Raw genomic sequence first — 25,685 nt, forward strand, 5'->3', positions numbered from 1 at the left:
GGGATGCAAGATTATCTTGGTTCAAAGTTGTAGTAGTTTACTGGGGATAGGGACATCCTGTGAACCAGCAAACTGGGCCACTGGTGTGTGCAGCACCCTGAAATGCTGCCTACATGGAGCAGAGGTAGCTGCAAGTCTAGTCATTCAAGGCATGTATGGGTCTGCACTGTTGCAGTGTCTGGCAGGGAATGTAGGGTCTGACAGGGAAACAGTTTCCCAGGGCACTCAATACTTTTGGGGATCAGAAGCTTTCAGGTGAATCAGGTGAAGCCTCATTCACTTGCAAACTAAGAGCTTGGTCTTAGACTGCAAGTTTGACCATGCACTGGGGAAAATCAGCAAAGCTGAGGGAAGTTCATGGATCTTCTTAGCACCAAGTTTGCAGGCTCTGTTTAGCTAGATGGGCTCTCCCATTCACAGAGTGGAAGGCAAACCACAACACCAGGACATTTGAACACACTGGAGCATTTCTCATGTCACCAAAATCTCACCAATTTCTGGTACTTCTGTCTCCAGATTCTTGGATATTTTGACATTGGCTTCACCTCTGTCTTCACAGTAGAAATTGTCTTGAAGGTGAGTCCCTCTGCCCCCATAGCCCTGACTGTGCACAGCCCTTCCAGCTGCCAGCAAGGAGGGGATGACTATGCGTAGGCAGATCCACATAGGCAGACCATGAGGAGTGGGCATGTCAAGACTTGGAGCATGCGTCTAAACTGGGTTCTGGCTATGGACAGTCAATCTTTTTGGCGACAAGCTCCAGGCTTGGAACTTATCCAGTTCCACAAGTTCCAGGACCCAGTGGGGAAAAGCTTCTGGCTGAGCCTCAAGTCTCTGCTTTTCCTGCAGTCTAGGGGGTGTGTGGCCTGCCCCAGGGGCCATGTGTCCCCTGTAGTGAGATCAGGCAGCCAAGTCAGCTTTGCCATGACACAAGCACAGATGGGGCATGGCACCAGCATTTTCTTCAGACATCCCTTTAAGAAACACTTTGCAAAAGAGAAAGCAGTGAAAAGCTGAGGAGGGAAACAGTAATTCAAACGGCTGTTGAGTGCTGCTCCCACTGTAGTCTCTTTGCTTTTCTCTTCTTTAATTTGCTGAATGATTAGGAAATGTTATGTCTCCAGCCAGTACAGCATGGAGGATTTCCAGCTCACCTGAAGCCAGCTCCCTGCCTGGCTCCAGAGCAACATGTCTGAGCAGGATAGGGTCCCAGCCCACAGGTCTGTGAGAAGCCCCTCTTGCTACATCTGTCCCAGGGCTGTAGAGTAACCATGTCCCTGAGCCTTGCCTGGCCTCTGTACTAAACTCCCTCTGCTCCCCAGATGACAACATATGGTGCTTTCCTGCACAAAGGCTCCTTCTGCAGGAACTCATTCAACATCCTCGACCTGCTCGTTGTCGCTGTCTCTCTCATCTCCATGGGAATTGAGTAAGCACCTCCATACTACACAGGGGTCAGCACTGGTCTCTTTAGCCAGACAGGCCAGCTTGGGTGCTGCAGTTCTCCAGGTTAGATGGAGAGGGAACAGCCATCCCCTGGGGTGTTAACCATGTATTAGTGCCCATAAAGTGTCTGTTGCCACTACACTGAGAAGAATAGGGGATAGATGGCTGGGAGGCAAGGAGAAAAAACTCTTTCAGTGTCAAAGTCAAACATCCAAGCAGAAATTCAGATTGGAATTGCTTCTCCAGCCACCAGTGTCCTTTGGCCTTGTGTAGCATGATGGCTTAGTGACATCTACATGTCTCAGCCATCCCTCTCTGCTCACCCCTGATCTCGGCCTGGTCTACCTGGTTGCTTGGCGGGTTCATGCCAGGCTGGCCTGGGCAGAAGAATTGCCCCTTCTCTCTCTGCCTTTCTCTTCAGGTCCAGCGCCATCTCAGTGGTGAAGATCCTCCGGGTGCTGAGAGTACTGAGGCCTCTGCGAGCTATTAACAGGGCAAAGGGGCTGAAGGTAAGAGGGAGGACAGGGACGGTTCTCCTCAACCCATGGGAATCCCTGTGTGAGGTTATGTGACAGGCTCCACACTCTTTGTGGTTTGCCAGGCTGAGAACTGAATTCCACCTCCCTGTGAGATGTAGTATGTAGAAGGGGCTTACCTGATCCCACTGTCCTTGGTAGGACTCTGCTTTAACCTGCCCTCTCTTCCTGGGTCCAGTCCCTGCAGTGAGTGAGAGGGAGGGCTGGGGGAACCTCCCCCAGAAGTGCTCACATGTGCTCTGTCCTCACCTTCCACAGCATGTGGTCCAGTGTGTGTTTGTGGCCATCAAGACTATTGGCAACATTGTGATCGTCACAACGTTGCTGCAGTTCATGTTTGCCTGCATTGGGGTCCAGCTCTTCAAGGTGAGAGATGTCCTCTACAGGCAGAAGAGATGTCCTCCTGCTCACGGATGCTCTGGACAAACTCTTTTAGCCATAACCCTCAAGGGAAGCTATCTCCCAGTGTTGGGGTTAGCACAGGTCATATTCTAAAAGGAGACCTGCCTGCACCAGACATCCAGGGATAAGAGTGAACTGGTGGGAGGGATGGCAGGGAACACCCAGGTAATTGTGGGGTCCAGACAACACACACAAAGCGACCAGTTCCCTCTCCCCACATACTGCCTCAGTTTCTCCTCCCTAAGATGACAAGTGCTTATGACTTCCATTAGCACTTTGGATGCACCTTTTCTACAGGAGCACCCTTGCTGTCTGGACCCTGGCTGCTCCCTGGGACTATTCTTAGCAAAGGCAGAGCCAGCCCTGGCTGAGGTCAGCTTTGTTCTAATAATTGGGCTTAAACTCCCAGCCGATGTGGGGAGAGCTCTCAGGATTCCCTGCAAACTCAACAGAGCTGTCAGCATATATTAGATTTTAGTTACTGCTATAGTTACTTCTTCATTCCCTGTTTTCCAAATAGTTGGCTACCAGACGGAATGAGTAGGCTCTGGGCCCTGGAAAATTTGTTTCCACTACAGTACTAGGCAGCTTTTGTTTGTCTCAACCTAGAATTGACCACAGGGTCTGCCATGGCCCCTGAGACACCCCCTGAGCTCAGGACTGGGTTGTGTTGACAACCCAGTGTGAAATGGGAAAGGATGATTCCCAGTGGAGCGGGAAAACCTGCAGTGCTGTGTGGCACATGTCAGAACTAACACAGACGCAGGGTGGGGATTGAGTGTGATCTGTGAAAAAGTCAAACTTCTCCAGGGCTTCTGAAGTCCCAGCAAAATCATAGTGTCTCCTGATCTCTGTTCAATGCAGGGGAAGTTTTACAGCTGTACAGACCCATCCAAGTTGACGGAGAAGGAGTGCAGGTAAGAGCTCTGGGCAGCACAGCCCAACTGGGTACCCTGGTGAGGCAGAGGCCAGGGAGGTGAAAGCTGGGGAGCAGATCACTTGTGTTGCTGCAAGGGGATATTGCAGTCAAAAGTGGGGTTTGATGTCTCGTGCTGCTCTCCCTTGCCCTGGTGTAAATTGGGAATAAGCCCAGGGCCATCCTCCCCTACCAGGCTCCAAGCAGCCCTTGGCCTGTGCTGCACCAGGCAGGCAGGAGGAGGCATGGCCCTGTAAGCATTGCATCCCTCCCACTGCAGGGGCCATTTCATCACCTATGTGGATGGGGACCCAACGCAGATTGTGATGCTCGAGCGCAACTGGTTGCACAATGACTTCCACTTTGACAACGTCCTCTCGGCCATGATGTCGCTTTTCACTGTCTCCACCTTCGAGGGCTGGCCGCAGTGAGTCTGCAGGCAGGGGCATAGGCCTAGACCTGTGCTGGAAGCAGGTTGTTGCCACCCGGCTCGGTTTAACAGCCATGAGCTGAGATGACTTTTCCAAGGAAAGAAAAGTTGCCCAGGCCAAGAAGCAGGGCTAACCCTTCCGGTGGGGGCTGTAGGGCAGACAGGGCAGCCTTAGCAGCCCTATTCCACCTCTATTGGATTTGGGATGTCCCCAGAGCTCTCTGTGTCCTTCAAGAAAACGCATTCTTTTTCTCCCAGTCAGGGTCTCTGTTGCTTCCCTGTCCCTCCTGTAGGCTTCTGTACAAGGCCATCGACACTAATGCTGAGGATACGGGCCCTATCTACAACTACCGGGTGGAGATTGCAATGTTCTTCATCATCTACATCATCCTTATTGCCTTCTTCATGATGAACATCTTTGTGGGCTTTGTCATTGTTACCTTCCAAGAGCAGGGGGAGAGCGAGTACAAGAACTGTGAGCTGGACAAGAATCAGGTACTGGGACTTCTGGGGCAGGTGGAGGTGAACAAGCCCTGGGTCCTGCTGCTTCTGGTTTAGGGTGAACTGGGCCTGTTCTGGGTTCTAGCACTTCTGGGGCAGCCTGAATTTGATCGGCCCTTATTGCTGGCACTGCTGGAGCAGGGTGAATTGAAGCTGCACGAGGTCCCAGCACTCTGGGGCAGGGTCAGTTGGACTAGTGCCCAATACAAGGACTCCGGCCACAAAACAAGCCTGATGAGAACCAGGTAATGGCTTTCCAAGGGCAGGGCAAAGTGGACCAGAACAAGGGACTGGGTTTTCTGGTTCAGGTGGGGTGCCCAGACTGACCTAGAGCAGAGGGCTGGAGACATCAGGGGAGATAGAAGCAGCAGTGAGACCAGCATCAGCAGTCATGCTGCACATGCTGATGAGGAGTGGCCAATACACCAGAGGGCTGTGCTGCCATTCAGAGAGACCTGGACAGGCTGGAGAGTTGGGCGGAGAGGAACCTCATGAAGTTCAACAAAGGGAAGTGCAGAGTCCTGCACCTGGGGAGGAATAACCCCATGCACCAGGAAAGGCTGGGGGTTGACCTGCTGGAAAGCAGCTCTGCTGAGAAGGACCTGGGAGTGCTGGTGGACACCAAGTTACCATGAGGCAGCAATGTGCCCTTGTAGCCAAGAAGGCCAACGGTGTCCTGGGGTGCACTAGGAAGAGTGTTGCCAGCAGGTCGAGGGAGGTGATCCTCCCCCTCTCCTCAGCCCTGGGGAGAGCACATCTGGAGTACTGTGTCCAGTATGAGGAAAGGCTGAGAGAGCTGGGCCTGTTCAGCCTGCAGAAGAGAAGACTGAGAGGGGATCTTATCAATGTATACAAATATCTAAAGGGAGGGTGTCAAGAGGATGGGGCCAGACTCTTTTCAGTGGTGCCCAGTGACAGGACAAGAGGCAAAGGGCACAAACTGAAACAGGGGAAGTTCCGTCTGAATATGAGGAAAAACTTCTTTACTGTGAGGGTGACAGAGCACTGGAACAGGTTGCCCAGAGAGGCTGTGGAGCTTCTGTCCTTGGAGATATTCAAAAGCCGTCTGGACAGAGTCCTGGGCAATGTGCTCCAGGTGTCTGTGCTTGAGCAGGGGGGTTGGACAAGATGATCTCCGGAGGTCCCTTCCAACCTCAACCATTCTGTGATTCTGTAATTCTGTGAGAACTAGATATGGATGCCTGCAGGCTGAAAGGAGGTGCTGGGATGCCCAGGAGCTGAGCAAGCCTACAAATGCAGCATGGGCACTTTGAGCTGGGGGTGCCAGGGCTGGTGTGCACATGAACCCTGCAAGGATGACCTTAGCCAGCCAGGGAGGGAAGTGCCTGCTGAGCAACTCTGAAGTGTGGAGAGAAAATCCAATACCCCTTGGACAGCATAACAAACTTTGGAGGGCAAGCAATGGCTTTGGAATCTTAGTCCTGTGTGGGTGCTTGTTAGAGGTCTCTGCAGAAAGCACAGCAGATACTTGAAACATCATTCTCCCTGGCCCATGTCGCTGGGCTAAAAAAGAATGGGAGACCCAGCTTGTGTCTATGGGGACATGCAGCATTGCCACTGGTGCTGGCTGTGTGCCTGTGCCACTGGCGCTGCCCCATGCCCCTCTGTGTGCATCACATCTGTCCCCCTCTTCCCCAGCGCCAGTGTGTGCAGTACGCGCTGAAAGCTCGCCCTCTGAGGCGCTACATCCCCAAGAACCCCTACCAGTATCAGATCTGGTACGTGGTCACCTCCTCCTATTTTGAGTACCTCATGTTCTTCCTGATCCTGCTGAACACCATCTGCCTGGGCATGCAGGTAAGGGGACAGAGTGCCAACCGCAGGTGATGAAGGGGTGTCAACAGTGCCAGACCCACTGGCTCAGCTCTATTACTTTCAGAAAGCTTCTGGAAAGAGGGTCCCACATGGCAAAACTGGTGCTGTGTGCTCAGCATCCCTGGGGCTAGAAACAAGGTTGGACTGGTCGGATGTGGGAAGCCCAGAGGAAGGGTTTCAGGGGAAAAATTTTCCTTTTTTGATGACCCTTTCTGAGCCAGGTGTGTGAGAGAGGGTCTTCATCCAGCCCACACCTCTGGGCTCACGATGGAGACTGTGCCTGCCCTTGGGCTCTCATGGTTCTTCCTTCCGTCTCCTCAGCATTACAACCAGTCTGCAGAGATGAACCACATCTCAGACATCCTAAACGTGGCCTTCACCATCCTCTTCACCTTGGAGATGATCCTCAAGCTCATGGCTTTTAAAGCCAAGGTGAGGGCAGGACAGGGGCCATAGGCCGGGGGATGGTCTCAGGCTGGGCTGAGGGCATGCATTTCCGTTGCATTTGGCATCTCTCCTGTACAAGCCCCCCAGACCTGGGACTCCAGAGAAATTCTCCTCATAGGACCCTTGGGGACCCCAGTGAGCAGGGCCTGGGAGTCTCTGGAAGGACTATCAGTTGTCAGGACTACCCTTACTAGCCCCATCTAACCCAATGCAACTAGCCATTGCTCCCATCTTTGAGGCCATCTTTGTCTCTGGTGGGGTTGGGGTCCAGAGACCTGCTATACCTCTAACTTCTTCTCTGTACCCTCCTTATTTGACACCATTGCAAGACAAAACCAAACACTTGATGACAGGGTCCCAAATCTGACTACCATCCCTGCCTTTGTCTCTGCCTGAGGCATCAGAGGTTGCACACAATCCTCCTCATCCCAACCAGTGCAGCACTGTTGCTTGGGGTGGTGATGGAGCACTGCCCTCCTCCTGCTCTCCCTTGCTGCCAGTGGAACAGTGGATTCTGCTCACCCTGTATCAAGGTAGCGCGGGTGTCACAGCCCTAGCTGCTAAGAAGGGGGCATCTCTTCTGTAGGGGGGTTTGTCCCCTTGTCAGCCTCACCTTCCTTTGGGCACCAGCATCTGTCTCCTCTTTGACTTGGCCCTTTGATGTTCATTTCTGCTCTCTGGTTCACCCCTGGCAGGGCTACTTTGGGGACCCCTGGAATGTCTTTGACTTCCTCATTGTGATTGGCAGCATCATCGATGTCATCCTCAGCGAGATTGATGTAAGTGTCAGGCCGCTCCAGCACCTTGGTGTCCCCAGGGAGCATTGCTGCTCGTATGTGCTTGGGGCTGTTCTGCAGTGCTGTGCCAGGGCAGGACAGGGACACCAGTGCAGTGCCCAGCTCCACAGACTGTCAGTGTACCTCTCTTCTCTCCCTGCCCCGGGGCACACAGTCCTTGCTCCTCTCATTTTTGAGGACAGCCAGCCAGGATCAGCCTGTGACATGGATGCATGGAGATCACAGATGTGACACTGTGAACCCTAAAGCACTATATAAATGCAGAGGATCTCTCCCAGCCTGCTGACATGTCACACTGCCCTGTCCCCTTCCTTCCCCAAAATCTGTAGGCAGCAGGATCCTTCAGGAAACAGTCTACTTAGTCAGGACTAGACTATGAGGAGCATGACGTGTGCCACCCCCTGCCCACTCACCCTGCCTTTCTTCCTCATGCACACACCTGGACAGACAGTCACCCACATGTTCATTCTTGGATTGCTGCAGATGGGAAGAAAAAGGGTTCCCTCACCTCCCTGTCCCCACAAGACACTTCTGTCACATGCCATGGGATGATCAAACATATCAAATTTCAAAGCATTTGCTTTGCATGTGTCCCTGTATACAGTGATCAGTGATCCACACAAGACTGTATATGTGTGCATGCGTATATCCTGTACACTGCCTTCTGGAAGCTCTGTACCATATATACTGTGTCACTGCTGGGTGGCTGCAGGCAGTGGCTATATGTGTAAATACTCTGCTGGAAGCATTTTCAGAGACGTGTGCTAGGAAGTCAGTGTGCCACTGCCTTTCACAGCACTGGGACCTTCAGACCTGATGCCCAGTACTGAAAATGCCCCTGTGCACCTGGAGGTTGTGTGCTGCATTTAGCAGATCTAGTGATAACTGTAGAAGTAGCTGTGGGATCAGGAAGATTATATTGACCCCCTCTGGTGATTTAGCTTGCCATTTGCTCCCTAGAACAGGAGCTTGCCAGCTCCAACATCCTGCAGGGCTCTGTCAGGCAGAACTGTTGCCATGGCCCAGCCCTGCATGGGATGGCCTTCAGACATTCTCCTCCATGCTGATGAGGAGAGAGTGTGTGAAGGCCCTTGGCATCAGTAACATTCCTCTCTGGAGGATGAGGCCTTTCCAGGCACCACAGAAGTGAGGTGAGAGGAGCCATCCACTCTCCTTCTGGAACAGCAACACGTTCCTCCCTACACAGACCCATGCTTCAATATTGCTGTCCTTTGAACCTCTTGGCCTTGATGAGCTCCCAGGTTTCTTGCCAGTCGTGACAGCTTTCGGCTGTCCCCAGGTCCTCCAGGGCCCTCCAACTCTGAGCGCACTCAGTGCCTCTGGCCTGATTTCCCTTTGCTTGTAGGGCATCATTTTGTAGGATACTACCTCTTTCCCCATCCTGAAGGTCCTGTTTTCACTCAGAAATGAGATTCAAAGGTGCGCTCAGGACCCTGAGTTGGGCAGAGCTTTTCAGTCCATGTGGAGCAAGAAACTGGGTCAGTTGGCACAGATGCCAAGGATGTGCTTCACTGTGGGGCTGGTGCAAGTCAACACACTCAGGGACACGTGTCACATGCCCCCAGGGGAGTCCAGTGCCCTGGCTGGGCTGACCTTGCTGACAGGGACTAACCCAAGCCAGAGCGGTGGCAGTGTCAGCTGTCACCTTGCCATGCCAAGCCAGAGCCAGGTGATGCCACAGCCCCCAGGACCAAAGTTCATCCCTCTGCTGCAGTGGCCAGTGCTGTGCAGGAGGTCAGACGGGATGGCAAGAAGAGTCCTGTTTGACCTTAACTTCCCTGTGTCCTTTCCCCCAGGTCCTGGTGCTGCAAGAGCAAGAGCTCTTGTCTCCCCTGTGCAGTAGTTCAGTCCTCTGAGCTCTTCAGGTAGTTCTGTCACAGAAAGTCCTGCTCTGCCCTATGCCTTGGGGCACCTCCACAGCCGTTGACAGTAGAACAGTCCTCAGATGCCCTAAAGCCTGTCTGCATGCTCTGCTGAGAGCAGAGCTTGGGCCCTTCTCTGTGCCCCTCACAGTGCCCCAGCCTCCCTCCATGCCCCTTTCTTCTCCATCCAGCGCTCATCCCTCCCAGCCTTGTTGAGCTCTTGCCAGCCATCTGGTGACATGGGGGGGGCATTAGGATTAGCAGAGATATGCATCACTGGACAGTCTCACTTCTACCCCTGGTAAATCTCCCCCTTGCTTAGAGGTCAATGCAAGGTGAGTCCTTCTTCTCTGATCCCCAGGAGCTGTTTGCAATCACTGCACCTTCCACAGGTCACCTTGCCTGAGCAGGCAGACCTTGGGGCTGCAGCTTTTTCAGGAGTGTGGCCATCACAAAACAAGTCTGCACCCAGCACTACTGGGATGGAAGGTTAAACCTTCTCAGGAACTGAGCTTTTCTTGGGGCACCCAAACATGTGACTCTGGTTTGCAAAGTCTGTCCTGTCTTTCTTTCTCTCCTTCCATTCTGCATCTCTCTTCTCTCTCATGTCTCTGTATATGGCTGTTTGGGATGAAGAGGTGGGGACAGCTGTGCTATTAGAAGCCTTCTACTAGCCACCAGAGCCGTATTCTCATATCTGTTTAGTTATCTGGTTCCCATTGATTTCAGGGGTGTACTGAGGGGGTCCCAGGCAGTTCTTGTTTTAGCAAGAGGAGAATGGGGATTGGAGTCCCTTTGGTAGTGCTGCCCCAAGCCATATGCACTCTGGAGCATATGGGCCTGGCAGTGTCCATGCTGCTGTGTCACTCACTCCTGCCACAGCCTGCCCTGGAAGCTAAGGATCTTTGCAAGATCTGACCCTACCAACCTACCCAGTGTCCCCTGAAAACACTGGAAGGACTCTCAGGCTCCAGGTATGAGCCTTGTCTGTGTGCAGAGGGGAGCTGAGGCTGGGCCAGCCCACTGAAGGTGGTGTGTTAGTACCCATCCTGGCTCTTGGGGTAAAGAGTCTCTGTGCCCCAGCACAGCACAGGTTTCCCTGAAGAATGGAGTGTGTCTCTGGGTAGCTTTGAGGAGCTTCAAGCGTGTGTGTGTGAGTGAGTTCCCCTCTGCATGTGAGTGTGTGTGCCTTGTGTGTGTATGAGTGTGCCCATGTAGACCAACATTTTCTGCTTTTCACCCTCTTGATTAGTGTGCGGATAGTGCTTGGAACTGAATTGCCCTCCTAGCAATGTGTGGGCCAGCCACTTTCAGAGTTCACTCCCCAACAAACTTGCACCAGTCACATGTAGTCAAGCTTCCAAGCAGACTTAATGAGAGCAGCACAGCTTGTTGGGGAGAGGAGCTGTGGTTTAGCTTGAACCTGTCAGCTTGGGTTCAAATCTCACCTATTGCAGCCCTGTGTTTGGCTTGGAAGGTAATTTGTGGAAGGCAGTTAAGTTACACATTCCTGGGTCTTTGGACCAGACATACTGGTCCATATTCCTGCCATGCCTCTGTCCCAGACGTAAATGTTGCAGCAAGTGAAATGCAGTGGGTCACATAGGTGGGTAAGTCCATCATGACCAACTCTTTCCCCATCATCCCTCTGCTGTCTCTGCCCCACCCCACATGGTGGGTCTCTGTCCCTCCTTCCCCTTCTCTCCTCTCTTAGTCTCATTCTCTTGTCCCCAGTTTTCATCTTACTCTTCCTTCTGTGTTTGTGTCTTCCTCTTTTTCCTATCCATCCATCTGTCATTCTCTCTCTCTCTCTCTCTCTCTCTCACTTCCTGCCTCACTTCTCTTGCTGACTGTCTTATTCTCTTGACAGACTGTTCTTGCTTCCAGTGGTGGATTGTACTGCCTTGGCGGAGGCTGTGATAGCATTGTAAATATCGGCTGCATGTGCTTGCAGTGGGCCCCTTTTCCTTTTGCTGCCCACAGTTTTGCTAGTGTGCCTATGACTGGTGCTTGCATGCGTTCTGCATGTTGTTAAGACACACATCAAACCCATCTGTTCTCTTCCACGCATAGATCTCCCCTTGCTGAGAGGGGCCTGGAGTGAGATACCTCTCCACACACACAGAGCCCTTTTCTATAGGAAATCCCTTCCCACCCTTGGATGTACCAACCTGTTCTCCAGCCATCGGTTCATTCATCTGCTGACCCAGGCTTCCCCTCCTCCCTTCCCACCCCAAGGCAATGAAACCAAGGATAACTGAGCTAACCAGAACAGAGCATGTATCAAAGGTGTCCTCTGGCTGCTGAAGGCTGCTGACCTTCTTTCCTCTAACCATCTTCTAGTTTGTACAAGGCCTAACAGGATTTGTCTGTGCAGTTTTTTACACTGTTAACCAGAGAAATTGCAGAGGTTTGACTCTTTTGCCTTGCTTTCCCCTTGGAAGATGGGCTATGTCCCATGTCTGGTGTTGCATGGGCCCCCAAGTCTCACCCAGTCAGACTCATGGCCTGATCTGCTTGTGATGGGATAACTGGGCAGAGAGAGGCCCCATGCTGATTTCTGGGACCACCATGGGGGTTACTGAGTACTGTGGGGTGCAGTGAACCAGGGGTGTCACTACTACTCTGGGTTGCCTCAGAGGAGAGTCCAGGGGCTGGGCTGCAAAGATGGGAAAAGCTGGCTGACAGGGCAGCTCATGACAGGCAGTGGTTGCCTTGTGCTGGGCCTGATGCCAGCCATGCTGGGGAAGGCAGAAATGCTCCTGATAGGCTCCAATCTTTAGATCCTAGTGGATTGCTCTACCTGAGGGCCTGCTATCCTCTGCTCCTGCTGAGCAGGGGCAAGGAGCCTCTGGATGCCCAGGAAGGTATGCTGCATCCTTCGAGCATGTCCCTGCTGAGCTGGGTGGCTGTGACTATTCCCCATTCCCAGATGCCAGTCCAGACCTCCAGGCCTTGGCTCCCCAGGCAGGATTTCCACAGGTCTCTTGCTGTGGCTTTGTGACCGAGAATTGTTCTGATCGGGCAGCGTGGGGGGAGGGGAAGCTCAAGGTCCCACAGAGTGCTGGAGTCTGGTATATCTCCAGGTCCTGCTGGAGGCTGATTTCAGCATGTGGCTCACATTCAGGGTTCACACGCCTAGGGAGGCACAAGGCCATGAGAGGACCCGACTCTGGCAGATGTTTAGAGCCAGTGCACTGCTGAGAATTGGTGAAGGAAATCCCACAGCCCAGCTATCCACAATGCCTGTTCTCAGGGTTCCCTGGGCCCTGGTGCTGGTGACTCTACAGAGGGCACACTGGACCTTTGCTGAGCACTGCTCCGGTCCCAGTGGGTGGGGAAGTGATGTGATGAGGTTGATGCAGATGTTCCTGACCACCATTTTTGCTGGGAAGCTCTTGTATGCTGGAAAACAAAGTCAAAATAAGGAGACATAGTGAGGGGAGACAGTGTTTCCCAGTGGGGTCCTGGGAACTCAGAAACATTAAGCTGAGGAAGTTTGAGCTGCTAGTGGAAATGTTTAAGGTCGTGGTTTTGTTGCCCTGAAATAGCCAGGAACAGATGTGTTGGGTGATGGGAATAATGTAGTTCAGGTGGGCAGCACTGAAGTCTTGGGAGGCTGGATAGGGCACTGGGAGAGGCAGCAATTGTCCTGGGTTGTATCATAGGAGTGTGTCAGGAAAGCCTTCTGGAAGGGGACCTTTTGAGGAAGAGTTGGGGGGTGGGGCATGTACTGGGCCCGTGTGGCAACAAGTAGACGTGGGTTGGAGACGATGCCAGTGATTGTCCCAAGATGCCTTCCCTTAGTCCCGGCACATGGTCTTGAACTAGCAAAGCTTGAGAGCATTTGCTGCAGCTGCTCTGAGCACCCAGGCTCCCTGGCCCAGCTGTGCCCTGCTGATATGTGGGTGTATGCAAGCCCTCACTCCAGGAGTGATGCCAGAGAGATGTGATGAACTCAGGGTGGATGGTGGCTGGAGGGAGACCAGGAAAATTTGTTCATGGCTTCTAGCGGAAGAGGCTGGGGCTTGAGGACTGTGCCATATTGGACTAACCAGCCAAATGGGTAACTGAGCCCTCACAGCATCTCTCACACCTGGATGCTCCAGATGCTCCCAGCTGCTGCGCTTCTCCACAGACAAAACCTGGCACTTTGAGCCCAGGATCAGCTGCCTGCCTGCTCTACTACCAACTACCCATTCTTCTGTGAACCAGGGAGTCCCCAGCCCTGGCACACTGCCTGGGCTGGAGGGAGCTATTCACCACCTCCAAGGAAGGGGCCTTCAGCCACCTCAACAGAGGAGGCATCACTGAGGTTAGGGGTGCCACTGGGCAGACCCCCCCCCCCCACCCAGAGCCTCCTCATTCTCTGTTCTCCATTTGTCCCATGAAAGGCCTTCTGCGATGTGCCCAGGACTGAACAATCCTCAAACTGACCTTTTTGTGCTTAAACAGCCATTATTACCCCTTCCTCTGCCTGGCCTAGAGCTACCCACACTAGGAGGCCCTGAAACCCACAGCTGGGGTGGGAAGGTCCAAAATGGTACCTAGCGCACAAGAGCCAGGAGGGACCCTAGTCTGTCTTTGGGTGGCCCTGGTTGGCATGTGGTGAACTGCACAGCTCTCCCCAACCTACATTACATCATGTCTTTCTCCTTGAAGTGTCCCATCCCCCTAGCTAATGGGATTTCTTTAATACATGTAAATAGCTGGCCCCTGGGCAGTCCAGGGTGGGTTGAAATGTCAGACAGCAGGGCTGAAGAGATGAACTTATGCAGAGGCTGGAGGGAAAATGCCAGCACATCACCATCTTTGTTTGGTCCTCCATACAGGCGAGGGTCATGGGGAGCATGATTTGTGCCTGGAGGAGGGATCTCGTTACCCTTCTGCCCCCAGGGCCTGTTCCCACTCTTATCTGCCTGGAGGCATCAGCACCCACTGCCCTCCAAGTGTTGTGGTCTGCCTGCAGGACGCTGATGACAACTCCCGTGTCTCCATCACTTTCTTCCGGCTTTTCCGGGTGATGCGGTTGGTGAAGCTGCTGAGCCGGGGAGAAGGTGTCAGGACCCTCCTGTGGACCTTCATCAAGTCGTTCCAGGTGCGTAAAGGACATCTCTCCCCTCCCAGACATACACGTGTCACGGGCTGGCAGCAGGCTTTGATGCTGAGACTAACTGGGCTAACAGTCTCTCTAGACAGGCAGAGGAGAAAAGCTCCTTTGGTCACAGGCTGCTGGCTTCAAATTGTAGCAGGGGGTCTGCACCATGTGCAACACCATTGTCTGCATGTTTGGGAGTATCTGTGTGGGTTTTCCCAGGCTGACATCAGCATGTTTCGGAGCATGAGACATCTCTGGTTGTCCCCTAATGGCTGACCAAACAGGCAGGGAAATGCCCTGGGGCGTCAGCCCTGGACCCAGCAAGGCTGGGGCAGTGCGTCAAGTGGGCAGTTCAGGAACACGCTGCAGCATCTCAGCACACCAGCCCCTGAGTCTGGGCAGCTCCCTCAGCCCTGAGCATCTCCCAGGCCTGCTCAGCCTCCATCCCAGCTGCAGCAACCCAATGATCCCTTGGGGCTTGGCATTAGCCTTCCACGCATGAACACCAGAAAATGGGGCTGGCAGGGGGATGGTTAGAGGAACAGGCAGAAAGTAAAGTGTAAATCCCCTCCCCACATGGAGGCCTGACTGCCAGCCCCAAGCAGTACCTCCAGACCCAATCTGTTGTCCTCAGGTTGCCTTGATATGGGGCTGTTGTCTCACCTGGCCCGTGGTCTTTTTGTCACAGGCTCTGCCCTATGTTGCCCTGTTGATTGTGATGCTGTTCTTCATCTACGCTGTGATCGGGATGCAGGTAAGGAGAGGGGCAGAGCTGAGATTTGGTTTTGAGCAGCCACTCCAAGTCTGGTAGCATCCAAAGAGGTGCAGGGATGGGGGTGGGGGGGTGGGGACAGAGAAACCAGGTACTCTGCCAGGCACTTCCTGGGACTTTGCTGTCATGAGAGTAGGGGATATCTGAGGAAGGGTACTGGGGACCTGACAGTGTGATTTTCAGATGTTTGGGAAGATTGCCATGGTGGATGGTACCCAGATCAACAGGAACAACAACTTCCAAACCTTCCCACAAGCTGTGTTGCTGCTATTCAGGTTGGTCTTTTCTTGTCAAGCAGGCAACTCTGGAAGAGAGCTGGTCTCAAACTCTCCCACGGCTGCCCACTAGCCTGGAGTGAAGAAGATCAGTATTTTTGTAGCTGATTTGTTTTTTCCCCTGCAGAAAAATGTCATGTAGCAATGGAAGTACTTCAGGAATGGCTGTTGGTGTGCCTAGTATGGCTGAGCTGGTGGAGAAAGGGGGCACTTTAAGTTTTCTATTCTGAATGTTTCCTTCCCAAATTGGATTTTAATTTGTGAAATTTCAAGAAACTCAAGGGGAAGCAAGAGCTCAGCCCAAGGCTTCCCTTAGTCCCAAAGAGATCACTTCAGAGCTTTCAATAATAGATGCTACCCAACCCCCCAGGCTGGAGAGTGAACTCTGGAATCCTGACCGCTCCTTTCCCAGAGGCTCCCTGCTCGCCTGTGCACTGGCCAGCTGCAGCCCTCACTACAAGCCCAGTGCACATCCTGCACAGGGCAGAGACCAGCTGGCATCCCCTCTCCTCAGGTGTGCGACAGGGGAGGCCTGGCAGGAGATTCTGCTGGCCTGCAGCTACGGGAAGCTGTGTGATCCTGAGTCAGACTTTGCTGAGGGTGAGGAGTACACCTGCGGCACAGGCTTCGCCTACTTCTATTTCATCAGCTTCTACATGCTCTGCGCCTTCCTGGTACATCTTTCTCCCACTGGGCCCTGCGTCGTGGTGGGGGACAGGTCCCATGCTCAACCTGGGGCACCCCTTGGCACCCCACTCCCAGTCCCAGGAGATGCCTGGGTTCAGGTGGCCGTGCATCTCATGGAGTTGACCCCACAGCACCCTCTTCCCAGAGGTGTCATCCCCCAGCCTATGGTGTAAACCTAGCACCTGCACTTCCATGGGGCCCAGGATGTCCAGGTAGATCCTTGCCACAGCCCCTCAGCATGCTGCTGTCCAGATGAATAGGCCATGTCTTTAGTGTCTGATGCGAGGGTGTTTCCTGTGAGGGTGGAGAGGGAAGAGCTGTCCTGTGCCCACTGCAGCCAGGGTTAGGGCAGAAGGCCCTTCTGTGCATGGGATAATCCACAGCATCCACAGGCTCTAGGAGGATCCCAAGCCCCTTCTCACCCCTGAGCTGACCCTTGTCTGCCTTCACTTTCCTATTGTCCTGGTCAGGGCCACATGGGCAGTGCTGCCCTGCTCTGTGCTCTGAGTCACAAGGGGTATTGCTGCCCCTCTACATGGGGACCTGCTGCATGCCTGGTCCTGCCCCGACCCGGTGTCCTTCACACCCACTCATCTGCCCTCAGATCATTAATCTCTTTGTGGCTGTCATCATGGACAACTTTGACTACCTCACACGTGACTGGTCCATCCTTGGGCCCCATCACCTGGATGAATTCAAACGGATCTGGGCTGAGTATGACCCTGAGGCCAAGTGAGTGATCCTGCATGGCATGAAGTGAGTGGCAATGAGGGTACAGTTTGCGTGGGGCCGGTGTCAGAGAGGCCAAGGATGAACTGCTCCCTCTGCTGCAACCCCTGAGACAGGTACCGCAGTGCTAGCTGTGGCAGTGTCTAAGAGTTAGGTCCCGGCCTCTGGAAATGAATGCAGACTGCCAGCTTGTTCAGCATGTCCCAGGGCAGATGCTAACCATCATCATGTTTGGGGCCATGAGACTTCCAATCCCCTCCTCATCCAATCCCAATGATACTGCCAACTCTTCCCACTCTACGGCACAGCTTTATCTGCTGTCCAGTGCCATGGCGAACAGTTGCTCTCCCCAAGAAGCGCAGGAAAGCGAAGGGATTTGCCCACTGAAGGAGCATGGGGCAGGCCAAGGGGACAAACCAACACGTCCCTTCCCACACCACTGTGCCCCACAGTGTCTCCCATCCACATTGTTGATGCAGTTTGTTGCCTCCCACAGGGGGAGGATCAAACACCTTGATGTGGTGACTCTGCTGAGACGTATCCAGCCTCCCCTGGGCTTTGGGAAGTTCTGCCCACATCGTGTAGCTTGTAAGGTAACAGTCAAGGGGATGGCTTGGTTAGTGGGCATAGGGGCATCTTTCCTAGGCTGTTTCTGCATCCATGTAACCCCTGCCTTGCCTCACCAGAGGGGCTAAAGTCAGGAATCCAGCCAGATTTCCAGTGTTATAAATTATGCTCACGCTCTGATCTCTGGTGTTTAATAGAGAGGAGTCTTTTGGGGCAAGCAGAGATGCTTTAACCTGGCTAGAGTTGATGCATTTCAGGGTCCTGAAGAGAAGCACCTGCCTGTGCTCACTCCAGCACCGTGGTAGATAGCTATAGTGGCCTGGTCTCTGGATGACCCTGAGCCCTCAGTGCAGAGGAATTTCTGAGCCACAGTGGAGTGCTCCAGATCCCACCTGGGGCAGGAGGGCAATGCTGGGCCTGATTACCCTGCTACATTGCCTGGGCCATAGAGGGTTATCTCCAAGAGCCAATAGCACTGAGGGAGCTGGAGACTCCTGCTCGGCACATTTGAGTATCTTTTTCCCAGCTTGGCTCATACTGCTCAAAGCCAGGGCCTGTTTGAAGCTCATATGAAAACCATGTTCAGCAAGACAGAGCTCAGGGTAGCTTCACTGGTATGAACCCTTGTGGGTCTTGGGCAAACTTGTTAGGAGGTTTGATCCCCAAATCACATCAGCCTGATGCAATTCTTGGAGGATGGAGTGCAACCTAGAACAGTTCCCTTCTTGCCCTAAAAGCAATGCCACGTACTCTCCTTCCAGCTCTTCCTGTAGCACCACGGGCCTATAGGTTGAGTTATTTCCACAGGTCTAATCTAAACTTCCTCCAACTCAGTCTGGTTTAGCTGATTAGGATGAGTGATGTCTCTTTCTCTCTGGCCTGTGTGCTGCCAAGAGATGGTGCAGAGTCCAGCTGGCCTGACTGTAGTAGCCAGAGCTGGGAGGGTTCCTTGGCTCACAGCTCAGACTGAGACGTGTCGCTCAATGCGGAGTCTCTCTCACACCCGTGTGAGGGGCTGTAGCTGCCCTCCTGCCAAGACAGGCTGCATGTTTGCATGGAGGTGCCAGCTTGCTCCAGTCAAGTGGGAACATGATTGTTGATTTGTTGTGCAGCGTCTGGTATGCATGAACATGCCCCTGAACAGCGACGGCACTGTCACCTTCAACGCAACCCTCTTTGCGCTGGTGAGGACAGCCCTCAAGATCAAGACAGAAGGTGAGAATACTTGTGTCTGCCTCTGTCACCTGGCCAGGAGACCAGGGGAACCTGTGACACAGAGTGCTAGTTACGCCTTTTCTGCCAAGAACCACAGGACTCCTTCCCTGTTGGGCTAGACCCTCTACTGCAAACTTCCAGCACCCTCCTCATCTTCGTACCTTTATTTCCCTGGATCAGGAACCATGGGCACATGCATGGGGCTGCTCAGGGCAAGCATGGAGGACATTTTAAAGTTGTACATGTATGTGTCGCATCCCCAAAAAGCAAACCAGTGACACCCCAACTAGATGACTTCACCCTGAACAGCACAGGAGCAGTTCTGACCCAGTTTCCAGCCCTGCCGCGGTACATGGCTGGCAAGCTCCCTTCCCACACTGTTAAGCGTAGTCTGATCCTCCTCCACACCCATCACAGTACTGCCTGCTCCAGATTTGCATCTCCCTATGTATTTATTATCTCATACTGGGATGAAAGGGGCTAGAGGGATCCTCTTTGAATTTGCTTAGAAAGAGTTGCTCTCACCACCTTCCTTGCCAGCAGTGGAGTTTGCTAAGCCCTGCTTTGGGAACACACCACACTAACTTGTTTCCATGGTTCTGGATTTGGCAGCAATCACACAAGCAGCTCTGCAGCAGGGCTGGGGCAGCCAGCTCTGGCAGGAGGTGAGGCTGAGTAGTGGGGGTCCATCTGGATCTGACATCTCCTAGTGGCAGTGCATGTGTATCTTCCTTTTGGCTGAGGTGGGAAAGGACTTTGGGAAACAGAGTCCTCAGCAAAATGCAGCCAGCACTAGGAGGAGCACAGGATATTTCAGAGCACACATGGGGACAACCTGGGATTGCAAGCTAACAGAAATGGTGAAGCCAAGGAGAGCACTGAAGGGGAGGTAGAGATCTGTTGTTGACCACCAGACCAGACAGAGAACAGAGAAGCTGGCACTAACACTCCACCCTTTTGCTGTTTGCTAGGACCCACCCTGTAGTTAAGGTCTTTTCAAATCAAAGCCCCTTTCTTAGAAAGCTAATTTTTGCTGGGCAGGGAGCCTGGGGAGGAGCCATCACACCCTGCATGAGTCTGGACAGGTTTTCACATGCCTTGGCTTCGTTCATGTCCATGGTCCCCTGGGGAAAAACTACTCCATCCCTGCTCCCTTTCCTCACAGGTAACTTTGAGCAGGCCAATGAGGAGCTCAGAGCCATCATCAAGAAAATCTGGAAGCGAACAAGTATGAAGCTTTTGGACCAGGTCATCCCACCTATTGGAGGTGTGTTTCCTGGTGGCACTTGCCAGAGGGGCTGAACCCCTTATTGGGGTCTCGGCTCTTCCAGGCTCTTCAGAGCCTTGTGTTAGGCGATGTTGTCAGGTTGGCTTTCTCCCCTCCAGATGACGAGGTGACAGTGGGTAAATTCTATGCCACTTTCCTCATCCAAGAGCATTTCAGGAAGTTCATGAAGCGCCAGGAGGAGTATTATGGTTACCGGCCCAAGAAGAATCCTGTGGAGATTCAGGTTGAGAGTTCTGGAGTGGTGGTGGAGGGGTGACTCATCCTGGGAGCAGATGGTGACTGGGTCTGTACATGGCATGGTGGGGAGTTCTGCAAATAGGAGAAGGGGCTTTCCTCAACTCAGAAGAGTCCAGGATGACATAGAGAGACAGGGCTGAGATGAGATGTGGTGCCTTTGTCCCTCAGGCTCTGAAAATGAGGTGGCTCCAACTGAAGCAATGCTGAACTTGTCATGAGTGGTCCTCCAGGTTAAGGTGACCTTAGTCCCCAGAGCGCAGATAAGTCCGGAAGCAGAGGAGTTTTCTGGCTCCCCCTCTGCTGACTCCTGCCATAGATAAGACTCAGATGGCTATGATGCCTCATGAAGCAGTTATAAGACCTGGAAAGGCTTATCTCAGACCAGTTTTTAGGCTGAACTCTACTCATCCATCTGCTTACCCACTAACTCTTCTCCAATGCCAAGTCCTTCTTCATTTCCTCACTTTGACAGTGATATTGACAGTCTTGGGTGCCTGGTGCTCTGAATATCTTGATTGGTACAACATTAGTTGGAGAGGGGTTGGTGTGCATCATCTTGGACAGGAACTGCTGCAGAGTCAGAGAAGACTGCACAGACAACCCTGAAGGATGCTGCTAGGGTGGGATGGGAGAGGAGAAGTTTATGTGTTCGGCCAAAGCTACAGAGATGTCCCCAGCCTCTGCTGACCTCCTTGTAAGGAAGAAATCACTTATAGTAATAAAAGATGAGGCCCAAAGAGTGCAGAATGGGGAAATGAGCCAGGGCCCCAGCTCAGATGCCCTCAGACTGGGGACAAAGACATAGCTACTCTGGGGTATCATCAACATGACCTTTCTTCAGGCTGTCCTTAGCAAATCCCTTTGTGGAGCTGCATTTGCCCAGAAGCTGCTTCACACAAATACAGAGTCAGCTAGCTGCAGGGCAATGCATGACCTGTCCCTGGTAAGGGATCTGTCATGGCAGCATGGCTTGGGAACCAAGAGAGTGGGGTTCATTGTGTTTCCTTCTCCAAAGTTCAAAGAGAGAAGGGTTGTGGGGCCAGGCCATATCCAACCATGCCTCCTTGTCCCTACCAGGCTGGGCTCAGGAGCATCGAAGAAGAAGCTGCCCCTGAAATCCATCGGGCCATCTCTGGGGACCTGACAGCTGAGGAGGAGCTAGAGAGAGCAATGGTGGAGGCTGCCATGGAAGAAGGGATATACAGGGTAAGCACAGCCTTCAGGACACCTCAGACGCCCAGCAGGGCTGAGGGGTACTTGGTCCTAGTCATCCCCCATTTCCACGTGTTGGTGGTCCACCAGTGGGTCAGTGTGGCTACCAGTAGGTGGAGCATAGTCCACGTAGATGAGCCTGATCATGAAAGACAGCATGAGCCACCAAGGTTGGATCAGTGCTTCTTTCCCCTACCTAGGCATCAGGACGCCCTGCTTTAGTATTACTCCACTGGGCAACCTGCTTCCTGCCTCTGTAAAATGATTCTGCTTATGTCTGGCATGGATATGCTGGATGTTGACCCACAGCTTTGGGTCACGCCCATCCGCACTTCCTCCCAGGCTGAGACAGGACAACTCAGGTGTCACCACTACCCACAAGAGAGACGGATTCTCTCCCCACTCCTGAAAAGTCTGTGAGTCAGCCTGAGCCACTGTGGTGTCACAGGGGCTCCTGCTGTGTCCAAAGGTCTCACAAGTTCAGTGTCCCACAGAGATGGCACAATTTGTCAACGCATGGGGCTGGAGGCTCTCATCCCAACACTGCTGTGTGACACAGGGTTTGTCATGTCACCTCTCAGTGCCTCAATATCCCCACCTGGACAGAGAGGCTCTTGACACCATGCAGTACACAAGGCCCTGGCAAAGAGGTTATCGGAGAGAATGGTGTTCTTCTGGGCACCCAGATGTGTCTTTTTCCATGGGAATGGTCTCATTTCTCACCCCAGAGTAGCCTGGAGCTCCACGCTTGCTCTTATATGCTCTGTTGGTTGCAGAGAACAGGGGGCCTGTTTGGCCAGGTTGACACCTTCCTGGAGCGGAGCAGCCCCCTGCAGCCCCATGTGGCCAGCCAGAGACCCCTGCAGTTCACCGAGGTGGGCAGCGAAGACCTCGACTCCCCTGTCTTTCTTGACGACTTCCCCCAGGAAGGCAACACCAACATCAACAATGCCAACAACAACAACTCACTGGAAGGGTAAGGGTTGGTAAGCCTCATGTGAGCGTGGTGAGGCTGGAGGGAGAGCCAGATGCTGTGCCCTGCCCTGCTCACAGTGACACTGTGCCATTGGTGGATTGTGTGTTGGTCTTGCCCAGGTAAGATCTAGAGAAGTGACTGATTCCAGCAATGAGGCAAATTGGGCCCTGGAGGAAGTAACTGAAAGCTGGACACTAGCTTGGAAGTGGCTCCATGGACATGAGCCCTTTGTGAAGAAATTCAGCCTTCAGAGCATGAAGTAGGGTCCCAGGCAAGGAGGCAGTGAGGGCAAACACCTCCCTCCGATCCCAACTCCAGCCTAGGACTCACAGAGATATCCCCAGGACACAGGTGTCTCCACACATCTCTGTGTGTGACTACCCTAAGTGCCCCTCACTTCCTTTGTCTTTGTTCCTTTGTCTTGGTGGCATTAGGATCTAGGTAGACAACAGAGCTCCAGGAAATGCAGGAAAGACTCTTCTCCTCTTCTTCCTGCTATCTCTGTGTGCCAAGACCCAGGCTGAGGTGGCAGAAGAGGTGGTGCCCAGGAAACCCTGTGCCCCACAGCCACCTGAGCATGGGGTATGGAAAGGCTGGAGCAGTCTGGGGCAGGGACACAGGTTACAAATGTAAGAGGACATAATTCTTCCTACTTCTTGCAGTCTCCACCCTGTTCATCCAACCCAGACATTCCTCCTGGTCTGCCCCCCGAGCTGTGTCCCCCTGGGTAGAGAAGACAGGGAGGGCTGCATCCCTCAGGCTGACCCATTTCCCTGCCCCTGCCAGGGTGAAGTACGAGGATGAGTTGCTCGGGCAGAAGGTACTGACAGCACCCAGGCAGCCATGCCTGTCTCCAGCATTGGGTGAGTCTCAGCATTTCTCCTGTCCTGGGGAAGATTTGCACCAGTCCCTGGGGGCCAGGGCACCAGGAAGGGACTGGCTCCTCAGCAGACAGGAGGGGAACACAGAGCTCCCAGCAGTTTGCAGATAAATTCCCCACCTCTCCCCGACATTTCCACCCTTGAGAATGATAGAGCGTGGAGCCAGGTGCCTCAGGCTGTGGAAGGGCTGGTGACCCCCAAGCCAGCAGAGCCATGAGGCCACGTTCATTTCCACAGACAGGGATTTCTTCATCTTTGCCCTGTGTGAGGAGCAAGCATGGGGGAGAGGGCAGGAGGGGGCCTTTCTCTGTTCCACTACCCCTAAGCCCTTTCTTTCCCCCAGTCTAGTTAACCCTTTCCCAGCTGATACCCTCTGAGGTGGCAGTGGTATTCTTGCTCTTGTGCCCATCTGATGCCCCTGCTTTCCCTCCCCTAGAGCATAACCACACCTTCCCTGTGAAGAGGCTGCAGCGGAGGCTGAGCAGGAGGCGAGTGGCCACTTTTGGGGGCTGCGCATCATCAGGGCTGCATGTTCTACCCCAGGAGGTAAAGGGGACAATATGTTTCCAGAGACAGCAACATGGGGGACGTGGGCTGAACCTGCCTCCCTTCCTAGGAAAGGCCAACACTGCCGTGCTGCAGAGGCACCCAGTCCCTGGTGCTCCCCAGCCAAGATCACAGCTTAACTGGGACTTCCACTTGTGATGAGCTCGGGGAATGAGCCAGGCCTCCTACCTTGGTTACTGCAATGGGCTCAGGGCATTCATCCAAGCCGGGGGAGCTCAGAGTTCTGTTTTCCCAGTAGCAACTCTCTGGCTTCCCCACTACCTCTGGAGCCAGGACAGGAAGAAGTGGGGGTCAGGGTTGCTCCTGCACCACTCTAGCTGACAGGATCTACCTGACAGGCTCACAGTGCCCCTTTGGCTCCCAGACCCTTTTGTAGGGGAGACACCCCAGGGGAAAGGGGCATTTACATGCCTTCACTCTGCACTGAAACTTCCCAGGAGGCAGATTCATGGAAAGATCCCCAAAACCCTGCCAGTGGATGTGTGAAGGCTGATGCATGCCATGTCCCTGCCCCTGGTTACACACTGAGGACAGCCAGGCCCTTGCTCAGGGCAGGGAGTTCCTCTCTAGCTCTCATCCCTCTTGGCTGGAGTGGGGAGCCCTGGTGTCCCCTCCACATTATCAGTCCTCATCCTGGGGTTCCGAGCAGATTTCCTGCCTCAGTGCCTAAGCAGACTGGTGGGTCTGGGCTGGTTCCCAGCTCTCTGCCCCCTTGACCCTGGTGGTTCCATTGCTGGGCAGAGCTCCAGAAGGATGGGAGTGGGTGTCCAGGCTGGCGGACACTACCTGCTGTCCCCGCATTAACAAAGTAGGGCTTTTCTTTGAACATTGCCCAAGCCCAGGGTGCACCTTTTTGCTCCTCTCACCCAGCTGCCTGGGAAGGATGGCTCTGTGGAGAGGACAGTGTCCAGCTCAGTGTGCCAGCAGGATGAAAGCAGTGACCCAGATGTAACTTCCACCCCAGCCATCACCTTCCTCATCCGGGAGGTAAGGCAGGGGCAGGAGACTGGCAGAGGGCAAGGAAGGGCTGCCAGGGAATGGAAAAGGGGTTGGTGCGGGGGCTGCCATGCTCATGCCAAGGAGGGGGCTGGAGGGCAAAGCTTAGCCACGGGCATGAACAGCATTTATGTGCCAACACAGAGGAGAGCAAAGCAAAGGCAGAGGGGATGGGCTGCCTGTAGACAGGGGCACTTTGCTACAGACTGAGCACACTCTGAGCTATGACCCCATCCTCCACTGATGGCTCCAGGCTCTGATCTCTGGGGGCCTCGCAGCTCTGGCCCGTGACCCATCCTTCGTAGCAGTGACCAGGGATGAGATGGCGGCCAGCAGCCAGCTGGAGATGAGCGAAGTGGAGAAGGCAGCTGTGGAGCTGCTAAAGGGAAGAGAAAACCTTCAGGGCATGGAAACCTGCTCTGTCCACCAGGACATCTTGGCTGCATCACCACCTGCCTCCCAAGGGCTCAGCACAGCCACCTCCCAGGAGACCATCTCCATCACTTACCTGTGAGCTGCCAATGCTGCCCAATGGGCACAGCCTCTTTCAGGTGCTTGCAGGGGGGTTACTGGAGAAATGTCATGCTTCTGCCCCTCTCTGCCCTTGCGGCTCGTTGGGCTCTGTCCCAGGGCAGGAGAGGGGCAGCTCTCTGCCCAGCAGTGGGAGGATATTTGGGCCAGGTCTCCAGGATGTTGGTGACAAGTCAGGACAACATTGTGCCAGCAAGGTCTTGCAAGAGTTGAATGGGTCATTAAAGTCCTCCTGCTATGTGACCCCACAGATCACCCTGTCCCCTCCTTCTTCTGCCACCCTGGCCAGAGTGCCAGTGCCCAAGGCTGCTTGCCAGCTTACCCTAACCTGGGGAGGGAACAGCAAATGGGAGACCATATTTAACCAGATCTGGCAATGATTCACATGACAGCCTCCACATGACAGCCTCCACCCCCAGGGTGCTGACAGAGCTCACACCCTAACCAGCCATTTTGGGAG

The 25,685-nt window shown here is 53.7% G+C and overlaps 1 protein-coding gene across 1 annotated transcript in view; it reads left to right on the forward strand.

Annotated features, from left to right (window-relative positions):
• Positions 1-25,208, forward strand: part of CACNA1S (calcium voltage-gated channel subunit alpha1 S) — a 49,445-nt gene extending 24,237 nt beyond the window's left edge. The window contains exons 19-44 of the mRNA XM_013961952.2: positions 517-576; positions 1,323-1,429; positions 1,868-1,955; positions 2,241-2,348; positions 3,249-3,301; positions 3,581-3,727; positions 4,024-4,225; positions 5,891-6,049; positions 6,389-6,499; positions 7,210-7,293; positions 11,065-11,121; positions 14,164-14,292; positions 14,981-15,046; positions 15,248-15,339; positions 15,854-16,013; positions 16,631-16,758; positions 17,252-17,348; positions 18,435-18,537; positions 19,703-19,804; positions 19,924-20,048; positions 21,140-21,268; positions 22,051-22,250; positions 23,037-23,113; positions 23,568-23,677; positions 24,569-24,685; positions 24,948-25,208. Of these exons, the coding sequence (XP_013817406.2) occupies positions 517-576; positions 1,323-1,429; positions 1,868-1,955; positions 2,241-2,348; positions 3,249-3,301; positions 3,581-3,727; positions 4,024-4,225; positions 5,891-6,049; positions 6,389-6,499; positions 7,210-7,293; positions 11,065-11,121; positions 14,164-14,292; positions 14,981-15,046; positions 15,248-15,339; positions 15,854-16,013; positions 16,631-16,758; positions 17,252-17,348; positions 18,435-18,537; positions 19,703-19,804; positions 19,924-20,048; positions 21,140-21,268; positions 22,051-22,250; positions 23,037-23,113; positions 23,568-23,677; positions 24,569-24,685; positions 24,948-25,208 (3,072 nt within the window). The remainder of the gene's footprint in view (positions 1-516; positions 577-1,322; positions 1,430-1,867; positions 1,956-2,240; positions 2,349-3,248; positions 3,302-3,580; positions 3,728-4,023; positions 4,226-5,890; positions 6,050-6,388; positions 6,500-7,209; positions 7,294-11,064; positions 11,122-14,163; positions 14,293-14,980; positions 15,047-15,247; positions 15,340-15,853; positions 16,014-16,630; positions 16,759-17,251; positions 17,349-18,434; positions 18,538-19,702; positions 19,805-19,923; positions 20,049-21,139; positions 21,269-22,050; positions 22,251-23,036; positions 23,114-23,567; positions 23,678-24,568; positions 24,686-24,947) is intronic.
• The last annotated feature ends 477 nt before the right edge of the window (positions 25,209-25,685 follow it).

The sequence above is a fragment of the Apteryx mantelli genome, chromosome 25 (genome assembly GCF_036417845.1).
Source record: "Apteryx mantelli isolate bAptMan1 chromosome 25, bAptMan1.hap1, whole genome shotgun sequence".
Classification (NCBI taxonomy): Eukaryota; Metazoa; Chordata; class Aves; order Apterygiformes; family Apterygidae; genus Apteryx; species Apteryx mantelli.